This window comes from Papaver somniferum, chromosome 11 (genome assembly GCF_003573695.1).
Source record: "Papaver somniferum cultivar HN1 chromosome 11, ASM357369v1, whole genome shotgun sequence".
Lineage (NCBI taxonomy): Eukaryota > Viridiplantae > Streptophyta > Magnoliopsida > Ranunculales > Papaveraceae > Papaver > Papaver somniferum.
Genome location: NC_039368.1, coordinates 49,172,370 through 49,198,621, shown reverse-complemented (window position 1 = coordinate 49,198,621; position 26,252 = coordinate 49,172,370). Strand labels below are relative to the sequence as shown.

General features: G+C 36.5%; 1 protein-coding gene across 1 annotated transcript; it reads right to left on the bottom strand.

The window, feature by feature from the left end:
* Window positions 1-18,948: 18,948 nt before the first annotated feature.
* LOC113322138 (protein EMSY-LIKE 3-like) lies at window positions 18,949-25,312 on the bottom strand. Its single transcript, XM_026570165.1, has 10 exons — window positions 24,907-25,312; window positions 22,278-22,483; window positions 22,068-22,177; window positions 21,690-21,951; window positions 21,375-21,596; window positions 21,216-21,284; window positions 20,006-20,254; window positions 19,850-19,918; window positions 19,701-19,764; window positions 18,949-19,557 (listed from the first exon to the last, which is right to left on the bottom strand). The coding sequence occupies exons 1-10, from the start codon at window positions 24,926-24,928 to the stop codon at window positions 19,358-19,360; spliced, it is 1,473 nt and encodes a 490-aa protein (XP_026425950.1). The 5' UTR covers window positions 24,929-25,312; the 3' UTR covers window positions 18,949-19,357.
* Window positions 25,313-26,252: the final 940 nt, after the last annotated feature.

The following is a 26,252-nucleotide window of genomic DNA, read 5'->3' as shown; positions in this document are numbered from 1 at the left end:
CATTAAAATAATAATATTTTAATATATTTTTTATGAGTAGCCTAGTCGGTCGTGTGACCATGTTGACTTTTGGCGTTTTCATGGTTTGCGCAATATTTGAGAAAATATGAAGAAACCATGATTTTTGCAAACAGGGGAGTTTCACAAGATGAGAAAAATAACAATTTATGAAAAATTAGGGATTGCAAGGTGTGGTACCGGCTAAGGAATGGCCGACCGGCTAAGTTGCCCGGTCCCGCAACACCTTTCCTTATTTTTATTATTATTTTTTGTGAAACTACACAAATTTGGGAAAACCACAAAATATGGAGAAACCATGAGTTTTGCTCAAACAAGGAAAGTTGCTGAGATGGAGGAGTCTTCATGAGTTTATGAAAACAACAAAAATAAGGAAAAATAATGGAGGAATCATGGGACCGGCCGGCCGGTGGGCCCGGCCCATGGGCGCATATCCATTATTTTAATATTGTTATTTTCTCTCTCCTGTTTTGTGTGGGATTCCTCATTTGTCCATATTTTGGATGTGCGTTCGCGCATTTGGGTGCTCGTTCGTGCATCACTGTCGAGTACACTTGCACTATTTTATGGGGCTTAGTCAGTGGTAGTCCAGATGCCCGATTGTTGAGTATTTATCACTAATTTATGAAACTCAGTGGAGAATGATTCATGAAACTGAGTAATAAAAGTGAGTAGTTTTTTATTATCAATCCATAGGTTCAGCCGTGGATTCGACCATGAATTCGGAATAATAAAATAGGTATTACTATTTCATGGGATCGTGGATTCGACCATGAAATCGGAGTAATAAAAAAAGTGGTGATGTTACCATTTCATGAGACCAGCCGTGGGTTCGACCACGAAATCGGAGTAATATCTATTACCATTTCATGAGATCAGTCGTGGACTCGATCATGAAATCGGAGTAATACATTTATCTATTACCATTTCGATCATGAAATATGGTTAATGAGATAAGATAGATTATCTTCTAGGAATTCAGTGGTGAATGTCACGGTAGAATTTAACCTCTCGCTATAGTCAGGGAACAGTGAGTGTCACCGACGTCCTGAAGGCGTTATTGCTCTCAATCTTACGGAGAACTTCCTGGGTCTATACACGTCTCTCTACATAGTCAGGGAACAGTGAGTGTTACCGACGTCCTAAAGGCGTTATTGCTCTCAATCTTACGGAGAACCGCCCAATAGTTCTTCTATGTAGAAGGGGGTATCTCTCTTGTAGTCAGGGAACAATGAGTATTCCCGACGTCCCTTATTGAATATATATGTTACAACTTTAATCTCTTCTCAAGAAAACCAATCAATCCTAGTATACTTTTCAATGGATCAATCAAATGATAAGGCGGCAAAAGAAGTTTCAAGTCTTTCTGACAAATTGAAAGAGACCATTCTAGAGATTAAAAAATGGTTCATCGACTGAATTGATTCTTCATTATAATGAGCTCTTTTCTGAGCAGGGAGAAGATGAAATGGAGATCTCCCTCATTGGGAAAATCATCACCGAAGGCATTATCTCTGACAAGAAGGTTGAAAAGAATATGAAATTTATGTAGGATTTCATTCCAGAACATGAGGAAGTTAGAGTATTTGAGTTGGAACAAAACATTATGGTGTTCACTTTCAAAAAATGGGATCAACTGAATATTGTCTTTCAAACAAGGCCATGGAGTATTGATGGACATCTTACGGTGCTTCATCACTATTATGCTACTATGAACTACAAGGATCTGGACTGGGAGACTCAAGACTTTTAGATCCAGCTGAAGCATTTGTTACCTGAGCATATGAATCAAAAAGCAGTGCATGATATGGGTGAAACTATGGGTGAAGTAAGAGCTATCGAACCGAAAACAGGCTTGCCTCCAACTGGTGGTGTATTTAAAGTCTGTATCAAAATCAATTTGTCCATCCCATTAAGAAGAGAAGCTTTAGCTGTTACAGCTGCTGGATCTACTAGATGGATGAGTTTTTTTTTGTTTTTTTTTGTTTTTTTTTTTATGAGAGACAACCTCATAAACTTTGCAAAAAATGTTTTGTTGTGAAACACTCCAAAGCTAAGTGTGGAGATATTGCAGCTAAGTTAGTGGATGTTCATGAAGAACCAATAAAGTTTGGGAATCTCAAAAAAGAAAGCAACAAGTCAAATATGCAGGACAAAAATACAATTCCAGCTACTAGTTCACATAGCAAGAAGGTCATAAAGCATACTCCATTTGTTCCCCCAAAGGATGGTTGGATGATTAAGGGATTTAATGATGACAACAAAGCTGACGAAGTTGCTGATAAGAGCTCCTTAGAGGTCGAGAGTGCTAGGTTAGGTAAAAGACAAAGAAGTATTCCTTCTACTATGAACCCAATTCCTATGACTGATTTTGCATCCTCTAATTATACTGAGAAGCAACTCAAGGATTCCATAACAATGATGATGGCCATTGTAGCAAATGAGCAAGTTTTTGGAAATCTTGAACGCACTAGCAACATAAATGGAGAAAACCAGGTACCCCTCAATTCTTTGAACTCAAATACTTCCTCTTTTATCACTTATCAAACTATTTTATCCCTTCAATTCTATAATCACTGCTTTTTAATCATGAAACTTCTCTCCTGGAATGTGTGTGGTTTTGACAATAAAGACACTAAAAATCATCTGCAATCTCTTATTAGAGCTTATGACCCTGATATCATTTTCTTATCATAAACTAAAAATCAAGTTAAAAGAATGCAATTCCTTACATCTAGATTTAAGTTCCCAAAAATAATATTTCATAATCAGATAGGCCAATCTGGAGGTCTCTGTCTTATGTGGAAGGATGGTGTTGATCTTAAGATAGTGGATATTAACTATAATATTAATTGTCTTGTTAAACCTGATTCTATATACTCTGCTTCTTTGGTTTCTTTCATATATGGTGCCTTAAATAATAATGATAGAAATGCTCAGTGGAGTTTTCTAGATGATATTAGAGTGAATCATCCTAATACTTGGATTCTTTTAGGTGACCTAAATCTAATTTTTGCTAGTGATGAAAAGGAAGGTGGTAATTCACCTTTTCAATCTGAACTTGATTATGCTAATGCTCTTTTACATAATAGAGGACTACATAGCATGCAATATATTGGTAACCCATTTACATGGACCAATAGGAGAGATAATGATGCTTTAATTCTGGAAAGACTAGATAGAGCTTGTGTTAGTCTTGGTTTCCATAACAATTATGAAAATGCTGCTCTTTATCATTTAACTGTTTTTGCTAGTGATCATTGCCCCATCTTGCTTGTAACCTCAAAATTTGATAATAGCACCAGAAAACCCTTTAGAGTTAATAAAGCATGGTTTAGTAACAGTTCTTTCTCTGAACTTATTAAGGCTAATTGGGGTAAACAGGTTTCTGGGTCTAGTGCTTTTAAACTCACTAGGTATATTTTTGATGTTAAACATGTGCTTAGATACTGGAATTACAATAAATTTGGTAATATTAACACACAAATTATTAAACTTTAGTCCCAACTAGCTATATTAACTAGAAATAGAGGAATGCAAAACTCTAGTCAGGTGCAAGATTTGACTGCTAGACTTAAGTTCTGGTATACTGCTGAAGAAGATTATTGGAAACATAGGAATAAAGATGCTCATTTGAAAATTGATGATAGGAACATATCCTACTTCCATCAAAAAGCAAATTTTAGAAGGAGAAGAACCCAAATTGATTATATACAAAATAGGAATGGTGTTAGGCTGTCTGAAATAGAGGATATAGCAACCGAACTTTTAGAACACTTTGCTAGTATGAGCAAAACAACCAATTCTAATAAGCCTGATGCTTACTTGTATAATGTTTCTCCTTACATCACTAATGATGATAATGATATGCTATGTATTTCTCCAACTCATGATGAAGTGAAAAGGATTGTTTTTGAAATGAAATCATGGACCACTCCTGGTACAGATGGTTTTCCTGCAGGTTTTTATAAGCTTATGTGGGATACAGTAGGTAATGATGTAGTGAATATGGTTGAAACCTTTTTTGAATCTCAACATATTTTAGAACAACTTAATCATAATTTCATTACTCTTATACCTAAAACTTCTTGCCCTAAAAGTCCAGTTGATTTCAGACCTATCAGTTTATGTAATGTAGCTTATAAAATAATTTCTAAGTTACTTGCATCTAGGCTCAAAAAAATGTTGAATAAAATTATTTCCCCTACTCAAACTTCCTTCATTGCTGGTAGGCTCATACAGAACAACATTATAATAGCTCATGAGATGGTTGATTCTTGGAAAAAAAACAAAAGCTAAAGATGGTGGCATTTCCATCAAACTAGATATGAGCAAGGCTTTTGATAGATTGGAATGGTCTTTTTTGATAGTTAACTTAAGAGCTCTTGGTTTCTCTGATGTGTTTACTAGAATGATTGAGCAATGCATCTCAACTGTCTCTACATCCATTCTTCTCAATGGTGCTCATGGTAAGGTTTTTTTTAACCCGAAAGGGGTCTTAGGAAGGGAGATCCTTTATCTTCCTATCTTTTTATCCTATGTATGGAAGAAATCTGCAGAAAATTCTCATCTTATTCATGGGTTTAAGGTAACCAAAAATAGCCCCTGCTATTAGTCATTTATTTTTTGTTGATGACTGTCTTATTTTTAATAAAGACGGGATAAGAGAAGCCAATCATTTAGCAACTATCATTAACCAGTTCAGTAAGTAATCTGGTCAAGCTGTCAATTTTGAGAAATCTGGTGTTTCTTTTAGTCCTAAAATTCCAGGTAATATCAAGATTACGATCTCTAGTATTTTGCAGATCAAAAGAATGACTTTGCAGGAAAAATATCTAGGTGTTCCTCTTTTGTTACAAAGAGATAAATCTCAATCCTTTTCTCATCTGATGGATAGTTACCGAAAGTATTTACCAATTTGGAAAAGTAATTTTCTTCCTCCTCCAGGTAGGACTGTTCTTACTCAACCAGTTCTAGGTAACATGGCTAATCACCACTTAGCTGTATTCCCAATGCCAAAAAAAAAATAACTGATAATATGGACTTGTTAGAGCACTACTCGGTCGAACTCGCAAGCGTTGCTATCTCAAGCTTGTTTGTCAAGTTTAGTTCTCAAAACTATAAGTCTTGATTTCTAGTCTACTTATAGCTAAGTCTCGGATTAGGATAATAAGTGTAGTTGGGCATTAGACTTCACGGCATTCATCGATTAAAGACGAAGAACTACTAAAGGGAGGTTGTGTAACTTAATCAACAAAAGGTATGTGGAGACTTGAACTCATCTATCACTCAAAAGTATATCTACTCTATCTCCTATTTGAGACAAAATTCGTATAGCTATATAGACTTTGATTATACACATTTGATATTTCAAGTTGAGTTTAATGCGCGTACATATTTCTCGAAGTATGTGTTGCTAAGCTTTCGTTTTGACCAAGTTCATCTTATATTCTTGACAAAAGTCAAAAGATGATCATGTGAAATCGCCTGGTAACATCTTACATTTTTGTGTGAGACGGTCATTTGATGTAGACTCAGAATGTTTGATATTGATCATTCGATCACGTGAAAATTGCTTTGAAGCTAATTGTTTGTGTGAGACAGCTATTGTCGTCTTCTAAGAATGTTTCAATTATTGAAATGGGAGTTTAGAACAATTAACCATGATTGGATATAACACAGTATGCGTACTTGTATGCTAAACTGTTGCAAGTTATTCCAAGTCCGAGAAACATAGTATGCATACCCGTATGCGTACTGGTTGGTTAATGAAAGTCCGGGAACTTAGTATGCATACCCGTATGCGTACTGGCGTAAAGTTCATGTCCGTAAATTCAACTGAGTTTAGAGGCATGCGTACCCATTCGCATACTGGCGAACCCAAACTTAGTCCGGCCACTTAGGTATGCGTACCCATTTGCATACTTGAGTAGGTTATGTTTTGAAATCGGTTTGTTCATGAACTAATACATTTATATATTAAGGAATGCAATCTTTTGCAAACCGTGGCTATAATGTTCATGAATTGATTCGAGTGAATTAAAATCTATTTTGCTTCAATTGTGTTGTTTTTGGGTAAAAACTGATTCTGCTGGAAATGGTAAATATGGGTGTGCCTCCGAGAAACGAATCTAAAACCTAAACAAATGTACTGCATATGAGTACTTTAGATTCGAGAGATCAATCTGTATAATTCTGGCCTAAACCAAGAAATGGCCGTTCCCGTCTTGCTTCGGTCACAAAATAAAGGAGAATGGATGATCTTAGGGAGAGAAGCGAAGAAGATGTTGAGATCGGAATGGTTAAATCTGAAGGTGTGGTTGTCTATGACTTGTACCAGAATTTGGAACTTTCTTGCGGAATGTAAGCTATAAGTTCTTGGTGTTTTCTAGATACTTGTGTTGATAACCAAAACTGTTTTCGGTTGAAAATCGATTGAAAACCTATTTATACAAGTCATAGTTGAACACATTGATCTCATAGAAAGTGGAGGTAGTTAAGTAGTGGAGAAGTGGGGATCGTGTAAAAGTGGTGAAAACCATGTCCCTGTCATGAAGGGAATACCGGTCAGTTTTACACCCACTACTCCTTTACTGCTATCAACTATCCTCCTTTCCTGACACTTTCTCATAATGGGCGTGTTGTACGCCGCATGCTGTAAACCGCCAGACCAATACCCTGATGAACATCCCCCAGTTTGTGACATGTTTGATGTCTCAAGTATTTTCGTGGAAAATATTTAGCAAGTTGCTGAGTGAGTCTTGCTTTCAAGACCTAATTATTTTGACCAATCACGCGCAAGCTAGGCGGCGCGCGGTCATATTTGAGAAGCTGCCAGGAGCTATCCATGTACATTAAAGATATGGTGGTCGGTCCCTATAGGAGAATGATGGCTGGTAGCCATTTTGACATCCTATTGGTTGGCCCAAATTAAATCTAAACCGGTTAAATTGGCCAGCCAAGTTGGATGGCTGAGATGATTTACAGAAGTTTGTGTTATTCATGAAATTTCGTAATCAGAAAATTCAGATGTGAGACCCTCACTAAAACTGCCGTAGAATTCTCATACAAAAATCTAATTTTGATGATCCACCCCTCCATTCTTATCATAAAATAATTTCATATCTTCCCTACGTGGGAATATTTAGGTTTTGAGCTCGTTTAGAAGGTGAAAACTTCCCGACAGTAAAAGTTCAGGAAGAATGCAGGAGAAATTCTGTCAGTTTTCAGCCATGACCTAGATTGCCTATTAAGTTGTATCTTTTAGCTTGTTAATCCTATTGATGTGATTTTTTAGTATGTTATACTAGACATCCATACAAAACTTTTGGCATGTAGATCATACTCAAATTATTTACCAAATGCTCCCATCTGTTCGTCCAATCTTTGGTGACCTTTTGGACATCGTCCGACCAAGTTGGAGAAATATGATTGGTCAAAGCCAAATACGGGCTTCCGGACACCTTTAATTAAAAGTGTAGGATGCGTATTTAGGGATATTTGATTGGTCTATGGGAAAAGGGGTCCTACATCCAACAAAATAAAAGAAGGAGCGCCGGCGAAAGGAAGCTCGAGTTAGAGCAAATTGGCTAGTCGGTCGCGGTTTCCTCTTTTCTTCCTATTTCCCGTTTTTGGTAGGATTTGATACTACTAGTTCCATGGTAGATCAATTTCCTAGTTTGCCTAGGTTTGGTCTCGACCACTAGGGTTCGAGATATTGTGTAGGCCGCGAAAACCTAATTTTTGTAAATTGATAAAATTAGGTTAGAAAAATTGAATTTGGCGTGCTGACACAAAATTAATCAATTTCTGGTGAATTTTGCACGCTGACACAAAATCATTAAGTTTTTATCTCAAAGGGCAGCGCAACTTGTGTGCTTCTGATTGAGTACCTCCACGTACATCTTAATCCTGACACTTCGGGAAATTCATGCTACTCGCTGCGAGCGAACATTAGTTGCCATGTCATGTCAGTATTAAGAGTTCATCTGAGGAACATAGCGTAGGAAAATACTCATCAGGCCATGCATTAGTATATAACGCAGCTAAGAGCTTTAAATACTCATTAGGCTCTATACTAGTGAACAATTCATCTAGGAGCTTGAGTTTCAATACAATATGAAGAGAGGCATGGGTACTCGTCATATTTTGATATATTCTTCAAATTCCTTGAGGAATACAGACATATCAAGGTCTACTACTTCTGATGCCGGGTCAGGTAGACAGACTTTTACAGTTTTCTCCTTAGACTAAAAACCACCATCCACATGTGTCTTGTATACTTCTATGAGAATATAAACAATTGAAAAAATCTAGAACTAGTTTCATTTGAGTCATTTGAACTAGTTATGGTTAAGATGAATAAGGTTGATATGAAAGTGTTTATATGGCTAACTTCGGTTAACTATTGTTGAGCCAACAAGGTGTACACGTTTAGGTATGGTTACTCATATCTAAATGAGGTCACTTTTCATTTGTGTGTAACAAGCTAAGTTAGATCTAACGGTTGAAAGATATTAGCTTGAGTATAATCAGGTTTTCATCTAACGATGAATATTGAATGCTTTGTTGCCAAGGTAGCATTGATTGCAAACCCTGATTTGAAGACTATATAAGAGAGAACTCTAGCAACTAGGAAACCTTATCCCCGCACCTCCTGTGTGATACTAGTTGTGACTAGAGTCGATTCTCCTTTAACCTTAGGTTTTTCGAAAACCCTGTGGGTTAACGACTTGAAGACTTCATTGGGATTGTGAAGTCAGACCCAACTATTTTCTCTGTAGTTGCGTGTTCTGATCTTGCTGTTTTCTATCGTATTGCATACTATCTTCTCTAAGATTTGTTCGAGATTTAATCTTCGATAGGCAAGATAAAAAGTAGTCACAAACATCTTCGTCTCATCGTTTGTGATTCTACAATATCTTGTTTCGCTACCATACGATTAAGATTATTATGAGGTGATTGATATTATTAGGTTATTCTTCGGGAATATAAGACCGATGTATCAATTGGTTCCTATTCACCTTGATTTATCAAAAGACGGAAAAAAACTCATAGGTATTTATTTGGGGGACAAATTTATCTATTCAATAGACTTTCTCGTGTGAGACGGATTGGTTTATCAAGTCTGGGTGAGATCAGCTAAGGGAAACAAGTGCGCAAAGTCCTGCTGGGATTCTTAGGCGTAAGAAACGCGACCGTGCCTCGATCAGTGTGAGATTGGTTAAGGCTCAACTACATTCCATTCTGAAGTTAATTGGAGTAGGCTAGTGTCTGTAGCGGCTTAATACAATATGGTGTTCAATTCTGGACTAGGTACCGGGTACTTTTCTGCATTTGCTGGTTTCCTCATTAAAAAAAATTCTGGTGTCTGTGTTATTTCTTTTCCGTATTATATTTGTTTATATAATTATTCCCCAACATTGCTCATTTCAAACTCCTTACCAAGAGAGACTTGAAAATCTTTTGCAAGTTTCTCAGAAGTCGATCCGTAGATGATATCATCTACATAAACTTGAGAAATGACAACATCTTTCCCGCTCCACTTAGTAAACAAGGTTTTATCAGCTCCACCTCTCGAAATACCTTTCCCAAGAAGGGAAGTAGTTAGTTTTTCGAACCAGGCACGAGGTGCTTGTTTCAACCCATATAATTCCTTTTTGAGCATAAGGACATGATCCGGGAAATCAGGATTTTCAAATCCCTTCGGTTGATATACATAGACCTCTTCCTTTAAATTTCTATTTAGGAACGCGGATTTTCTGTCCATTTGAAACAGCTTAACCTTAAGAAAACAAGCATGAGTTAATAGCAACCATATGGACTCAAGGCGTGCTACAGGAGCAAAGGTTTCTTCAAAGCCGATACCTTCAATCTGTGAATATCCCTGAGCGACAAGTCTTGCTTTGTTTCTGACAATAGTTCCAAATTCATCAGACTTGTTCTTGAATATCCATTTGGTACCAACAATATTGACATTGGAGGGACAAGGTACGAGCTCCCATACATCTTGTCTTTGAAATTGATTTAACTCTCCATGCATTTCATTCACCCAAAAGGGATCACTAAGAGATTCATCAATATTTCTAGGTTCTACTTGCAAAAGATAACAACCAAAATTGCAAATATTTTGAAGTTATCCTCTTGTCTTAGCTGTGGAATCTTTTTCCCCAATAATACTGTTATTATCATGATTCCTTTGAACCCAGAGGTGTCGTGGAGGAAAACGTTCTTGTTCAACAGGAATATCTTGATCAGTGCTCTTCTCCTCGTCACTGGAAATATCAGGATCAATGACTGTTGGAACAACTTCAACTGATTCTGGGATTTCCTTGACTTTCTCAATTGTCTCAGTTAGAGGCAGTTCAGCAGGAGAGCTATCATGACGAAAATTTCTCAGATCATCAATGATGACAATTGCATATTCCATCATAACTTGGGTTCTGAGATTAAATACTCGAAAACCACGACTATCATATGCATAGCCAAGAAAGATGCCCTCATCGCATTTAGAATCAAATTTCCCTTTCTGATCTCGATCTTTCAGAATGTAGCACTTACTTCCAAACACACTGAGATAATGTAAGTTGGGCTTCCTACCGTACCACAACTCATAAGGAGTGTTTAGGATTTTCGATCGTAGGTAAACACGGTTGATCAAATAACATGTTGTAAAGACAGCTTCTCCCCAAAACCTTAACGGTAGGTTTTTGTTATGAAGCATTACCCTGGCCATTTCCTGAATATTCATATTCTTCCTTTCTGCAACTCCATTAGATTGAGGAGTAACGGGTGGTGAGTATTGTTGAATAATCCCCATTTTGTCACAAAATTCAAACACCCTCATGTCCTTGAATTCAGTTTCATAGTCGCTTCTAATTTTCTTTAGCTTGCGACCTTGTTCATTCTGGATTTTATTAACAATAATCTTGAATTCACCAAGGGTTTCGTTCTTATGAGCTAAAAATGCTACCCAAGTGAATATTGTGTAATCATCTACCATAACTAAAGCATATTTCTTCCCAGTAACCGTAGGTTGTTGAATAGCGCCGAAAATATCCATATGAATTAATTCAAGTAGAGCTTTAGTGAGAATATCTCAAGATGATTTATGTGGAACTTTCGTTTGTTTACCCTTTTGACGGGCACCATAAACACCATTAATCTTTGCACTGATTTTGGGAACGCCTCTAACAAGTTCTTTGTTAATGATATTAGTTAGAAGGCGATAATTGATGTGACCAAAACTCTCATACCAAATATGTGTAGATTCCATCTTAGTCAAATTGCAACAATTACTAAACTGAGTGTCAAGAAGATAACAATTTTTTTACCACGAGTTCCCTGAAAAATTACTTTTTCAGTTTTGTCTACAATGTCACATCCATTTGCATTGAAGGAAGTCTTATGACCTTTGTCACAAATTTGACTAAGAGAAAGAATATTTGCAGTCATACCTTTAACATATACTACATCATGGATTTCAATAACGCCAGGAAGTTTGATCGTCCTTATGTAGCAACAACTCCCATCTTCGAATGTTACAGGACCTCCTTCAAAGTCGCTTGAATTCACAAACCACGAAAGATCTCCAGTCATATGTCGGCTGCATTCACTGTCAAGAAACCACTGAAATGGTGATGTTGATCTTAGAGAAAAAGATTTCATACTAACGCTACTATCCCGTTTGGGATTTCTTGTTAGATTTGTACACATTTTTAGAGAAGTAAACAGTTGTTCAACTTTCTTATGAAGAGTACTCGCAACATTTAGACTTTTCTTGAAAGATGCACATGTATATTGAAAATGATTATGAAAATCACATAACATACATGGACCAACATCTTTAGACTCATCTGAGTAGTTCTGAGTCATGTCAGGTTTTACAAAGCCTAAACCTCGCTTATCCCCTGATTTGAGACAATTCCTCAGGGAAGAATTAGAGGAGTTATTCAAATCCATTGAAGATACTTTGACAGGCTTCAAGTCCTTATACTTTACAATTTCTGTAACTAGATCAGAATTGATCCATATTTGTTCATCCAACTTCTTCTGGAGATTAAACAGCTCTTCAGAACGTTCTCTAATATCATAGTTAAATCCTGGTGAAGCGTTTATAGAGACTTTACTATCTATAGAGTCAGATTGCTACAAACACAGACTTATAAGGTCTTAAACGTGTTTTCCTGCTATGATACCAATTGAAAAAACGGGGGTCTAACAACCTCACCCAATATTTCATTTAGGAAATCTGTATGGACAAACTCCAATATAATTTCAAGAAAATCAACTAGACAGTCAGCTTCAATCAACGGAAATATATCCAAGAGTTGTGTCTCTATTTCACAATGTAATCAGGAAATCAAACAGATAGAAATACACGAGCCTGATTATTATGTGAAACAACTTGAACGGTACCGAAGACCAATGTTCAAGTGTCAATCAATTTATATCAACAACCAAAGGTTGGATTATCTAATTGATTGAATTATGCACAACCTGTGATATATTAAAATTCTTTCTAGGATTACAGATTCAACAACATAAGGATGGAATTTACATATCTCAAGAAAAATATGTTAAGGATCTTGTGACAAGATTCGGTCTTGATAAGTCAACTCGAAAACTGACACCTATGCCCACTACTGGTAAATTACATCGAGATGAGAAAGAAGTAATGGATCAAAATATTTATAGATCTATCATTGGAAGCCTCTTATATCTTACAACTACTAGACCTGATATTTCTTTTAGTGTTGGTTGTTGTGCTAGATTTCAGGCTAATCCAAAGGAATCTCTTCTTGCAACTGCAAAGAGGATCATCCGATATATCTAACACACTATCGGGTATGGTCTATCTTATACTTTTGATACTAACACTAATCTTACTGCCTATTCAGATGCAGATTGGGCAGGATGTGTGGAAGACAGAAAGAGTACTTCAGGGGGATTTTACTATGTTGGGTTGAATCTTGTGGCATGGTATAACAAGATACAAAACTCACAATCCATGTCTACATACGAAGCAGATTACATTGCCGCAGGTTCGTTTTGTACTCAACTTCTATGGATGAAAAAAATGCTTGATGATTGTGTAATTGACACTGGTGTAATGAAGATCTTTTGTGATAACTCAAGTGCAATTCGCATCATTGAGAATCCTGCTGAACACTCAAGAACTAGGCACATTGACATAAGGTATCATTTTATTAGAGATATCTATGAAAATGGTATTATCAATATGGAATCTGTGCCTTCCGAACAACAATTGGATGATATTCTTACCAAACCTTTAGATACTGCTACATTTCAACACTTACGGCAGTCTATTGGTGTTGTTTTGGTTCATTAGTTGTCTAGTCTTTTGCCCCTGGACTTATTTATACCTATTGGGCGATCAAGGCTTAGAACGTGATCAGTGTAAGTGTTGTTTCAATTTCGCATTTGTTTCTACGTAGATAACAACTCTGTTAGGGATCAAAGTATACAAATAAATCCTTATTTTCTTGCAAAAGTAAGGTCACTCTTGTTGTTCCTTCGGGAGTGAAATTTTTATGGGGTAGAGTTCTTATTTGAACTTGTGCTTAATTTCCAAACATTTGTGGGGAGTGCGGCTGTGGAATATTGTAGGATTTTTCTTGTATCTTTATGAATTCCTTGATGAATGCATTTAGTTTCGAATATATGATTGAATCTAAACAAAGTTGATGTGTTTTTTTTAGGCATGAAGAGTCTCTATGAGAATTTCATTATGATCCCACTAGTTTTCATATCTTTGCCAATTTTATTGACAAAAAGAGGGAGAATTAATGTGTAGTTCACACTACAAATACATATGGTTTACGGATCATTATGTAAGAGGGATTGGTTTTCATATAAGATGAAGTATTGACTAAGGGGGAGTGATACATATCACCATAGTATTGTTGTCAAAGTTGTGACACAATTGGACTTTGATGTTGTGTAATAAAACTATGACACTGTATAACGATATGAAAACATCTTCTTTTTATATATTGTTATGGCTACGGATCTTCAACAACTATGATGATGAGTTGAACACATTCAGAATCACTGGAGTACTTGGAAGTGACGAAGACTTCGAGTAATGTTGAAGAACCAAGTAAATCAAGCATTTGGATGAGAAGCTATAAAGTTTATTTATTTTGTAATCCATAGGTGTTGATAGTTTTGTCACTAAAATTGACGAATGGGGAGATTGTTAGAGCACTTCTCGATCGAACTCGCAAGCGTTGATATCTCAAGCTTGTTTGTCAAGTTTAGTTGTCAAAACTATAAGTCTTGATTTCTAGTCTACTTATAGCTAAGTCTCATATTAGGATAGTAAGTGTAGTTGAGCATTAGAATTCACGGCGTTCATCGATTGAATATGAAGAACTACTAAGGGAGCTTGTGGAACTTCATCAATAAAAGGTATGTGGAGACTTGAACTTATCTATCACTCAAAATTTTATCTACTATATCTCCTATTTGAGACAAAAGTCGTATAGCTATATAGACTTCGATTATATACATTTGATATTTCGAGCTGAGTTTAACTCGCTTATGTATTTCTCGAAATATGTGTTGGTACTTCGCTTTAACCAAGTTCATCTTATGTTCTTGACGAAAGTGAAAAGATGATCATGTGAAAATCGCCTGGTAACATCTTACATGATTTGTGTGAGACAATCATTTTATGTAGACTCAGAATGTTTCGTATTGATCATTAGATCACGTGAAAATTGCTTTGAAGCTAATAGTTTGTATGAGACAGTTATTGTTGTCTTCTTATAATGTTTCAATGATTGAAATGGGAGTTTAGAACAATTAACTATGATTGGATATAGCAAAATATGCGTACTTGTATTCTTAACTGTTGCAAGTTATTCCAAGTTCAGGAACCATAGTATGCATACCCGTACACGTACTGGTTGGTTAGTGAAAATCTGTGAACTTAGTATGCATACCTGTATGCATACTGGCGTAAAGTTCATGCCCGGAAATTTAACTGAGTTTGGAGGTATGCGTACCCGTTCGCATACTGGCGAACCCAAACTTAGTCCGGCCACTTAGGTATGCGTACCCGTTTGCATACTTGAGTAGTTTATGTTCTAAAATCGATTTGTTCATGAACTAATACATTTATATATTAAGGAATGCAATCTTTTACAAACCGTGGCTCTAATGTTAATGAATTGATTCGAGTGAATCAAAATCGATTTTGCTTCAATTGTGTCTTGTATACTTCTATGAGAATATAAATGATTGAACAACTCTAGAACTAATTTCATTTGAGTCATTTGAACTAGTTATGGTTAAGATGAATAAGGTTGATATGAAAGTGTTCATATGGATAACTTCGGTTAACTATTGTTGATCCAACAAGGTGTACACATTTAGGTACGGTTACACATATCTAATAAGTCACTTTTCATTTGTGTGTAACAAGCTAAGTTCGATCTAACGGTTGAAAGATATTAGCTCAAGTCTAATCAGGTTTTCATCTAACGGTGAATATTGAATGCTTTGGTACCAAGGTAGCATTGATTCCAAACCCTGATTTGAAGACTATATAACGGAGAACTCTAGCAACTGGGAAGCCTAATCCCCACCCTTCTTGTGTGATACTAGTTGCGACTAAAGTCGATTCTCCGTTAACCTTAGATTTTTCTAAAACCCTTTAGGTTAACGACTTGAAGACTTCATTGGGATTATGAAGCCATACCCAAATATTTTCTCTATAGTTGCATGTTCTGATCTTGTTGTATTCTATCGTATTTAATATTATCTTCTCTAAGATTTTCTCGAGATTTAATCTCCGATAGGCAAGATAAAAAGTAGTCACAAACATCTTCGTCCCATCGTTTGTGATTCCACAATATCTTGTTTCGCTACCATACGATTAAGACTAAATTGAGGTGATTGATATTACTATGTGGGAGACAGATTTATATGTTCAATAGACTTTTCTGTGTGAGACAGATTGGTTTATCAAGTCTTCGACTTTGGGTCGTAGCAACTCTTAATTGTGTGTGAGATCAGCTAAGGGAATCAAATGCGCGGAGTCATGTTGGGATTCATAGGCATAAGGAACGCGAATGTACCTTGATCACTGTGAGATTGGTTAGGTCTCAACTACATTCCAGTCCGAAGTTAAATGCGCAGAGTCCTGCTGGGATTCAGATGCGTAAGGAACACGACTGTACCTTGATCAGTGTCAGATTGGTTAGGGCTCAACTACATTATAGTCTGAAGTTAACTTGGAGTACGGTAGTGTCTGTGGAGGCTTAATACAGTATGGTGCTCAAATCTGGACTAGGTCCCAGGGTTTTTTTGCATTTGCGGTTTCCTCGTTAACAACATTTCTGGTGTCGTTGTTATTTCTTTTCCGCATTATATTTGGTTATATAATTGAAATATCACAGGTTGTGCGTAGTTCAATCAATTAGATAATCCAACCTTTGGTTGTCGATATAAATTGATTGACAGTTTAACATTGGTCTTTGGTACCGTTCAAGTTGTTTCACATAATAATCAGGCTCGCGGATTTCTATCTATTTGATTTGCTGATTACATTGTGAAACAGAGATACAACTCCTGGATATATTTTCATTGATTGTGCCTGACTATCTAGTTGATTCTCTTGGAATTATATTGGAGTTTGTATATACAGATTGCCTAAACGAAATATTGGGTGAGGTTGTTAGACCCACGTTTTTTCAGGACTATGTCCAAATGAACTTTTTTTGGGGTAAGAAAGAGTCAGGTGGGGGTATATACCCTAAAATATGGCAGGATGTGTCCCTTCCTAAAGCTTTAGGAGGACTTAACATTAGAAGAACAAATATTCTAAATTTAGCTCTCCTTACTAAGCTAGCTTGGAGAATGGTTAATCAACAGGATGATCTTTGGGTTCAAATTTTAGCCTGTAAATATTTTGGTACTTCTAATCCCTTAATTGATGTTGTGTCTTCTCGGGGTTCTTGGGTTTGGAAAGGCATTTTCCATGGCTTGGAAATTTTTAGAAAACATTATGTCTTGGAAATAGGAGATGACAATTGAAAAGATAATTGGATGCTTAATAATACTGGACCCCCACCAGCTACTAATTATTCTTCCAGTATGTCTTATGTCAGTCAACTCATTAATAAGGGTACTAAAGATTGGAAACTTGATACTTTGCAGGTGCTTTTTGATCAGACAATAGTCAAGGAAATCACTACTATAAGGATCCCTTTCACTGACAATGATAGATTAAGATGGAAACCTTTCCACAATGGTCACTTCTCAGTGAAGTTTGCATATAGAGTTATTTTAGATGATACTCTAATGCAGCAGCCTACTAGAAATAATTTAAACATTAATTGGAAATCTTTTTGGAAGGTTAAACTTCCTCCCATAATCCAGAATTTTCTTTGGCTCTGTTTGCACTCTTGTCTTGCTACTGCGGATAGAATAGCCAGGTTTACTAAGCATAAAAATACTTCTTGTCATGCCTGCAACAGTAATATTGAGTCTATGCATCATTTACTTATTGATTGTCCTGTAGCAGTGAAAGTGTGGAATTCTATGAACCAAAATATTCATCATACTATTAGTAATCTTGACTTTTATGACTGGCTTTGTTCCATCTTTAACATTAATAATGCAAGGGTGCAGTTAGATCAGAGGGCAGTTGAATATACTGGTTTTATAACATAGTATCTGGGGAAAGCAAGGTGCTCAAAAGTGTTTGATAATGCTCAGACAGATGATAGGATAATTTCAGTAAATATCACTAAACATATGGAGGAATGGAGATCTCATTTAGCTGGAAATTAATCTATTTCTAATAATGTTTTACTGGTTAATGAAGAATATTGGCTTTATGTTTGGAAAAAAATATATGGAAGTCGTCTAGGATGAGAAGAATATTGGCTGATACCTGTACTAGTTGTGTGAACTAGGGCAAAAGGGAAGATGTGCACTTGATCAAATATCCAACTCTGTTCAATGGCTGCTTATTGAAAGTTATATGTCTCGTGACTTTTGAGCGATATATACAATTGACGATATGTCACCCATGACCATTAACACTTTATGGAATTAGAGAACGGAGACCAGCCGTCGTGGTTGAGATACATGTATTGTTTTTCCCTTTAACATGAAACTATGGATGGGATGATCACTTGGCAAGTCATATTTCTGCTTCCAATCCTTTACTTTTTCCAAGTTGACAGCACCTCGGAAGTATCTCGTAAGTAGTCATGTTTCTGATGAAAAAATGTCGATGGACCCTTCTCTGGTCCTTTCATCCTTCTAGCTTAAGTGCATCAATTCTTGATATTTTGCATTTACTTCTAATGAATAACATGATGAAACTATTTTTTTTAACATGGGAATACCCTTAAATGATTTCACTAACTTGCTGTGGTTTTGTTTTATTCCCATAGGTGCACCAATTTCAGGTTCCGCGGTTGATCAAATAAAAGAAGTAGTAGGCTATGTTAGTTTGGGATATCCTTTTGTGTTGACAGCTTCAATCCTTTTTGGAAGACACCACAAAGCCATCTTAAAATCTCCCAAACCCAAACTTTTTGTTATGGCAACAAAAGATGGATTTACAAGCGTGAAACAGTTAGAGAACAAGCTTAAATCTGCTACAGGGAGAGTAGAAACCCATCTAATTGAAGGTGCAGGTCATTTCCAAATGGAAGGACCCTCTTATGATGCCAATATGGTAGGTTTGATAATTGGATTCGTTTCTTCATTGTAGGAAGACAATGGACGTTGTTTTATCATTGACTCCATCTGTAAGTGGTTTTGCCAAGACCAAGAAGAAGCCACTAAATTGAGATTGCTTAGGCAGATGTCATCAATGCAGTTAAATAACACTTCTTGATTCATTTGTATGATAATTCTTATTCTTCAATCATTTTGCAGTTTAACTTGAGCAAAGAAATCGCCATTAAACCAACCAACAATAGAAGAATATTTAGCCAATAATACATCTGAGATAAATTAAGAAATACAAGATCTAGCTTATATAAAGAAACAAAAGTAAAAATTCTATAACCTGAACCTGCAACAATACTAAAGGGCCATCTTCCAAGATACGCTTTACATGGCCATAAGGGCTCAATAATTTTACACGGACACATCGCAGATTTACCCAGTGAAATTTTACTGGATCAACATTGTAAAGATCAACCCCAACCTACACTACTTTTAGCTACTCAAATGCTCACATGATGGGGCTATTTTACTGTGAGAGGACAAAAAGATCAGAGAAACATGGCATTTTACACGGAAGTGACATTTCTTCAACCCAACTAAGAATTGTCGGCGAATCCAGAAACTAGAGATCATCAGCATCTCGATGGTCATAGGAAGCTGCTCTAGCCTCCCCAACCATCTGATCACCGTCTGATCCATCTCCCCTACCTTCTACCATATCATCGTCAAATCCCATGTTATGCTGGTTCCCACCATACGGCCGATTTCTCCAACCTCGTTCTCGGTCTAATGATTGCCCATGTGAGAATCTATGCTCATCATCTGTGACAAAAGATAAGGAAAACACATAAGATAAGGTGAGCCAGTTCGTTTCTATTTAAACAAATTTCGAACACTGCAGTGTGCATAAGGTTGATAACAGCTTGCAGATAAATTACAAACCAAGTGGATTATAAAGTTATTACCACTTTCACCATCAGATGCATCCGCAAGTCTCTCAATTGCATCAATCAAAGCTTGCTCTTGGTCCTGGCATACACCCCCAGTTAATTCTATGTTGCTAAATGGAGAGCAAATGATAAATAGTTAATTGGAAATGCATGGTATTTCTTACTTTTAGCACTTTTTTCGCCTTCTCCATTTGTTGTGGATCAGGATGACTAGCACCGAAGACTCTCTCTACCTGAATAAAAACCAATAAAAGAAGTGAGATAAAAGTCAATCATAACATTCGTCACAGTTAATATAATGGTTCAAGCAATTCACCAACCTCCTTAACCAGTGTCTCTGTATGAAGTATTTCAATGTCATCCAAAGTCTTCTTTCCAATGCCATTCTGTGATGGTGGGAATTCTTTCTTGACCTGATTCTTTATACCTCCCCTCCCTCTCCCGGCACCTGGAACAGGACCACCGCGACCCATCGGCTTCTTAGCCCCACGACCTAGCCCACCACCACGACCAGCTCGTCGAGAAATTCCGGGGTCCTCTCCTTCCCACCGAATGTCCTCAGGGGAAATCTGTTAAAAGTAAAAACTTCATAAATTAAACCTAAGCTGATGGCTACAAAGCGATTTGGTTATAAATATTCGGATATTTTTCTTATGCTCAGGTCACAACAATGGTAACAGTTTCACAGGCAACCCCAGAAACCGTGGGAAGCTTACAGGTACAAGATGTAGATATACCCCTTTTAAGAAGTTTCAGACTCCCACTTACACATAGAAGGAAACAACGAGAAAGGAAGCTACGGACAAACTACAGGATGTACATCTACCACCACCGATGGAACAAATATACCTTGGATATGAGTAAGCTACAAAATATATATCCCCAATATGAAAAACACACATCTACAAACAAAATGTGTATAGTGACACAGCCGTTCATAAACATACCTAATATTTTGTCAGTTGCGCCAGCAACATCCAAACACATAAATTATATCTCCAGCTTACGAGAAAGCTAACACGAGATGAACATTGTTCAGCGCTACCTTATTAAGTTAGCCTACAATATATCAAATGCTACAGTAACAATGTTGACTTGGTGTCCTGTATGCAGTTTCACTGATGCACTGGAATTTTATTCTTCCTTCAAATACATTAGATATTAAGACACTTGAAATAGGGACTCGCAGGGTTAAACTCTCGTTGCCATAGGTTCCGTGCGAAGAAAAAAAATTGTTTCGAGAAAGACAAGGACGAAATATTAATAGACAAACATAATATAAATAGACAAACACAGTATCGAAAAGACATGTGTATATGCACACATAACAACTGTTATCCTAAAAAAATCATGTCACCAACATTCACAACATGGTGGAAGTTCATGAATGCAGTTCTAGTACATAGCTGTTCAATCCAACCCATTACGGCCTAATAGACTCAAAAAATAATTTAAGCCCGTCATGAAAAAGAAAAACCGGTGTTAATTTGTCTTAACCCCGTGTACAACAAAAATTAATATTATGTTTACCTCTTTGAGATTCACCCATTCCCATGTCTCGTCCTTGGAATTTATATCATAAACCAGCGCATGCCGTCCCTACAAGAATTAAAAATTGTAGTAAAGTTCAACCAAAATCTCCACCTAGGCCAGCAGTGGCCAAGTTCTCAGGTCAGCAATCTAGTATACCTCACTGGCATTGTAATTAGTTATGACAGCCTCATAGAAGTTGTTATCCTCAGGCCACCTGGTCAGCACTTTCCGTCCAATTAGCTCTAAAGCTGCCGTATCTGCAGTTTCATTTGCGACAAGAGCCGCAAGCATCCCACGATTAGCAGCTTGACCTCTTCCGGCTGGACCAGCAGAAGGGTAGGGTATCGATTTCGTTCCAGGCACACCAGGCAACGGCCCCTAATAAAGTAATAAAGAGAAAAACAAAAATGGCAAAGGATGGGTTAAAATACAAATCCTTAGGTGACACCTTACTAAAAATATTTAACTTACTGATTTAGGCTTCTTGCCCCTGGCTCCTCCAACAGCAGCTACTCGTTTTGCAGAAGAAGAAGACGGCTGCATTGATGCACCCCCGACTGCTTGTGGGTGCAGAGCAGGGGATGGTGCATTTAAGGATAGAGAAGGCACTGACTGTGTCGTCTTCTGTTTCTTCCGAGATGCTGAGACAGTAGGGCTTGGTATTTGATCATGAACAGGTTGAGCTGTACTGAGCAAGCCGGCTTGGTGTACACCACCTGCCTGTCTCCACTCCCTGATAACATTATACAAACAGCTTCCAATTAAAGGTAGCCTAACTAACCCAGACGAAAAAATCTTATGAATGGTTCTCTAGAAACCACGGAAGCACATTTCATGATAGTATCAAACCTTATCCTCCGAATGATATCATCTGCATTAACCCTACCAAGAAGTTCTCTATGCTCCTCATCTGATACTCTCAATTCTTTTCTAAGCTCTGTTATTAAACTTTCCTTCTCCTGAGGAAATTATACAGTTCACAATGTAACTGTTAAGATCTGATTGATAAAACACATTGATAGAAAGCCGAGACAGAAAGTTTCAGTGACAAATACATACCCATGTTATGGCATCAGATTGAGCCTTGAATGCTCGCAACACTGAACTGTAGGCTTCTTGCTCAAGGAGATGGATCTGAGTCTCCATATCATTTGGCGGCCTGGCGTATGGAGCAGAACCTGCAACCGCGGGCCTTCCATTACCTGCCAGATGGCCTCCTCTTGGGACTCTATTCTGATGTGATGGAGGGAGATCGTCATCAGTCCCTGCATAACGCAAAATTAGTAATGTGCAAACATAACATCATTAGAAGCATGGTATACTGGAAGGAAATCCGATTACAGTTATGATAAAACTGGCATTCTTCTTCGATTATCCGAGCATGAACTACAAATTGGTGAATCAATCAGGAAACCTTTTTTATTTATGGCGAAACTCCACGGAGGGAGGAAGATTTTATTACTAATTCACAAGCAAGCAAGCAAACAAATAAAAGAAGGGGAACAAAATCTTAGACCTCCAAATAGGCAAAGTGGATCATGTCAGACATTTTAACTCTTATAACTTAGCAAACCTAACAAATTTTACAATTACACTAGAAACTGTTTTTCTTTTTCTAACTTAAAATGGGGTAACAGTTGTACAATGAGATTTACAAATACGAGGATAGGAAAAAGTTACTGGTGCCAAGGAACACAATACAAAAATCTGAATAAGTTGGAGCCTTAATAAGTAGATTGAAGGAGGTGCTGATTGCTCTAATTTGAGTGACAAGAATTGAGATTCATGTTCATATCATAATCCTAATTTGAAGTTCAAGGCATACATGAGAATCAACTTGAATATTCTCATTGAAAAAGTGAGAGTCAATACATGTATCTTATCTAATCTGAGTAACATAAGGGTTGTCAACATGATTTCTATTTAAGTGTTTTAATGTCATGTTATTGTTTTGTATTTATTCTCCTTCTTAACCATTCACAAATTGCTTAAATCTTAACTGAGGGCTACTATAAGTTGAAATTTATTTATTTGCAAAAGTTGCAAGAATGCCTCAACTGAAGCAACACAAGCAGTTAGATAATGATTAAAAAAACATTCATCAATGAAAATCCACAGCAAAACTCCGGCAAATGGACTTGATGAACCAAACCATAGGGAAGAGTTATCAGGTAATTTGAAAATCAATCATAGAGTGGAAATTAAGGGAGATGGCCCATCAACAAACATGAATTTACCATTAACACAAGAGTTAACAAGAAAATAAACTCAGCATGCACAAGGAAATTCTCTCTCCTTCTCCCTCTCTCTCCTCTCAAGAAAAGTTTATGATAGACAGCCCATCAACAAACATGAAGATATCATTAACACAAAAGTTGACAGGAAAATAAACTCAGCATACACAAGGCAATTCTCTCTCATAAAAAAAAAGTTTATGATACGCCTACTCTTCTGGTTCTGTTATTGATTGAATGACCTCAACCACAAACCAGCTGAAAACAAAGAAAAAAACCACTTCATCACTGAAACTCAAAACCCCTTCCATGATAACTCTGTTGCAATGTTTAGCAACATTCATTAAGGCTTTAACAAAAGGGGTTCAAAGCTCTAAAGGGTCTACCTAAGAAGAATATAAGTAACAAATACCATGATTGGATGGTCAATGTTGTCAATTCAGCTTCCCCCTTGTTTCTACCCTGTCTCGTGCTTTTTACAGAGGAGATTTTCATACTCTGCTAGCTTTCTAGATTAACAGCTCAGAATGCATGGATATTTCTTGACAGATGCTATAGAACTGGACGAGAAAAGACTAGGCAGGGTAAATTCAAACGAAAACTGTTAGGAGACGCCTCAAGAAACAAAAGGGACCCTTTCAAAGTAGTTAAAGCCTTAAGATTCTAAGGACTACTGCACATATTCTTCGCTCACCTGAAATGTAAAACTCCTAAACTTATAAAGAATGGACATCCTATTTCTCTCAACTCTTGGTGAAGTAATTGCACCCCCACACAGTTAACCAACTAACTGCCAACGAAATGTATAAGTCTGGTAACTCAATCAATTACTGCAACCGTATTAAAAATATGTGACATAAAGACCCTCTTTATATAGCTTTCACCTATCATGATGATCCTGGATATTTAAAATCACCTTTCCTACAATCTTATTTACCCCAGCATGCTCATATCTAATAACTCCAAAAGACTTGCACATATTATACTTTTAAGTTGAAAAACATTTGTTTTACTCTTCAGGAACAAGGTTGCAAAGCACACTAAGACTCTGAGTTCCTTCAACATCGCAAAATGGGAATAATGCAACTAGCACACGACATATAGTGCCTCAATTGGGGTAAAAAGCTGAGAACTTTCAATCCTTAAGACAACCATGGCAAAAATTACATTCAAATTTCTCCGCCCAAACTATTTCAAACTAAAAAAAGCGAATTTTCTACCAAAAACCTGTCCATTTCAAGCCCCAGAAACATGCAATTGACAAATTTTCTTCAAACCCTAATTCCAGACCCTACTTTTCACCAAAGCTACAAAACAATTTTTCTATGTTTCAAGAACTAATGCGGTGCTAAATTCTCCTAACGTCTAACACAAACCCAAGAAATAGAGTATTCAAAGCTCTATTGAACACATAAAGGGGTTAAATTTATGAAATCTAAAGTAAAAAAACTTACCGCTGCTATCAGAGTATTCCATAGCCAGGTTTCCCTAACCAAGATCTTCGCCCGATCTAATAAAAACCCTAGAACGCACTTATTCACTCGAAATTTAAGAATTGATTCTTCAAGCAAACAAAGGAAGTTGAGATCAACTATTAACGAGAGATATAAAGATCTCTCTTTGCCTTCTTCTCCAAATCATTACACGCATACAACACAAATGAATGATAATAAGCTCAAAAATTATCAATTAAACAATAATTTGAAGCTTGAATTTGAATAATTTATCTCGGAATTTTGAGAAAATCAGCTAAAATTTATGAGAGCAAGACACAACAACACTCGGGGGCATAGAGAGACCGAAAGAAAAAGGGGGAAAATTACGGACTCCAAAAGTGTTTTATAGCGCTCTTTTCTTTTTAATTTATGGTTGCTTTTGAGTTCCGCTGCTCCTTCATTTGCTTGTTTATTGGAAGTCGGATATCTTGATTTTGGTAGTTACCAAATCCCTTTGTGCTTGCCCCGAAATGGACATTCTTATTAGGTTTCTAGACAACATAGTGGAGTCATTCTTAATGGCCTTCTCAATTTTACAATGCAAATTACATGTATGTATGCAAATAAGAGACTTGTAGAAGCACAAATAAATCACTATGACCATTGTGTTGGGTTTAATGGATTAAGCAGTAGAGTACCTTGGAGATCAAATTCCAAATTAATATTGTGAAGGAAAATGAAAATTTTGTAAACCAAAGGGCTCATTTGTTGTCTTGTGATTTTATTTGCAAATCTATAACAAAATTTCCTAACTGATTTGAAATGAATTAAATGATAAAATTAGGTGAGTGCTTATAGAATAAATCATATTCCCTAAAGAAAAAGATAAGTAACCGCAACTTACATCTTAAGTGAGACATGGCCTTCATCTCCTTGTTGAGATTTTCTTCTTCTGCTCAAATAAACAAACATGTATCAGGTTATTTAGTTTCATATCTTCATATTTTATTGAACTTTTTCTTTAGTTAGAATAATTGATTATAAAAAAATCACAATTCTGAAACACAATATACTCATAGGTCGACATAATCACTCAATGAATTTGATTTTTTTTCAAAAGAAAACTGTTTGATGGCTTTCAAGACATACTCTCCAAATCATTTGGAAGAACAAATTGAGCAGGGAAATAAACACAAAATTATTTTACAGAGAAAATAACATAATGACGAACTATATCATATATGTCTGCGGGCGATGTTAACAAGAGAAATTTAGATAAGAAACAACCGCAACAACAAAAACCCAAAATATTGATTAATTTTATTTTAGAAAACAAACACAGATACAGTAAAAAATAATATAGT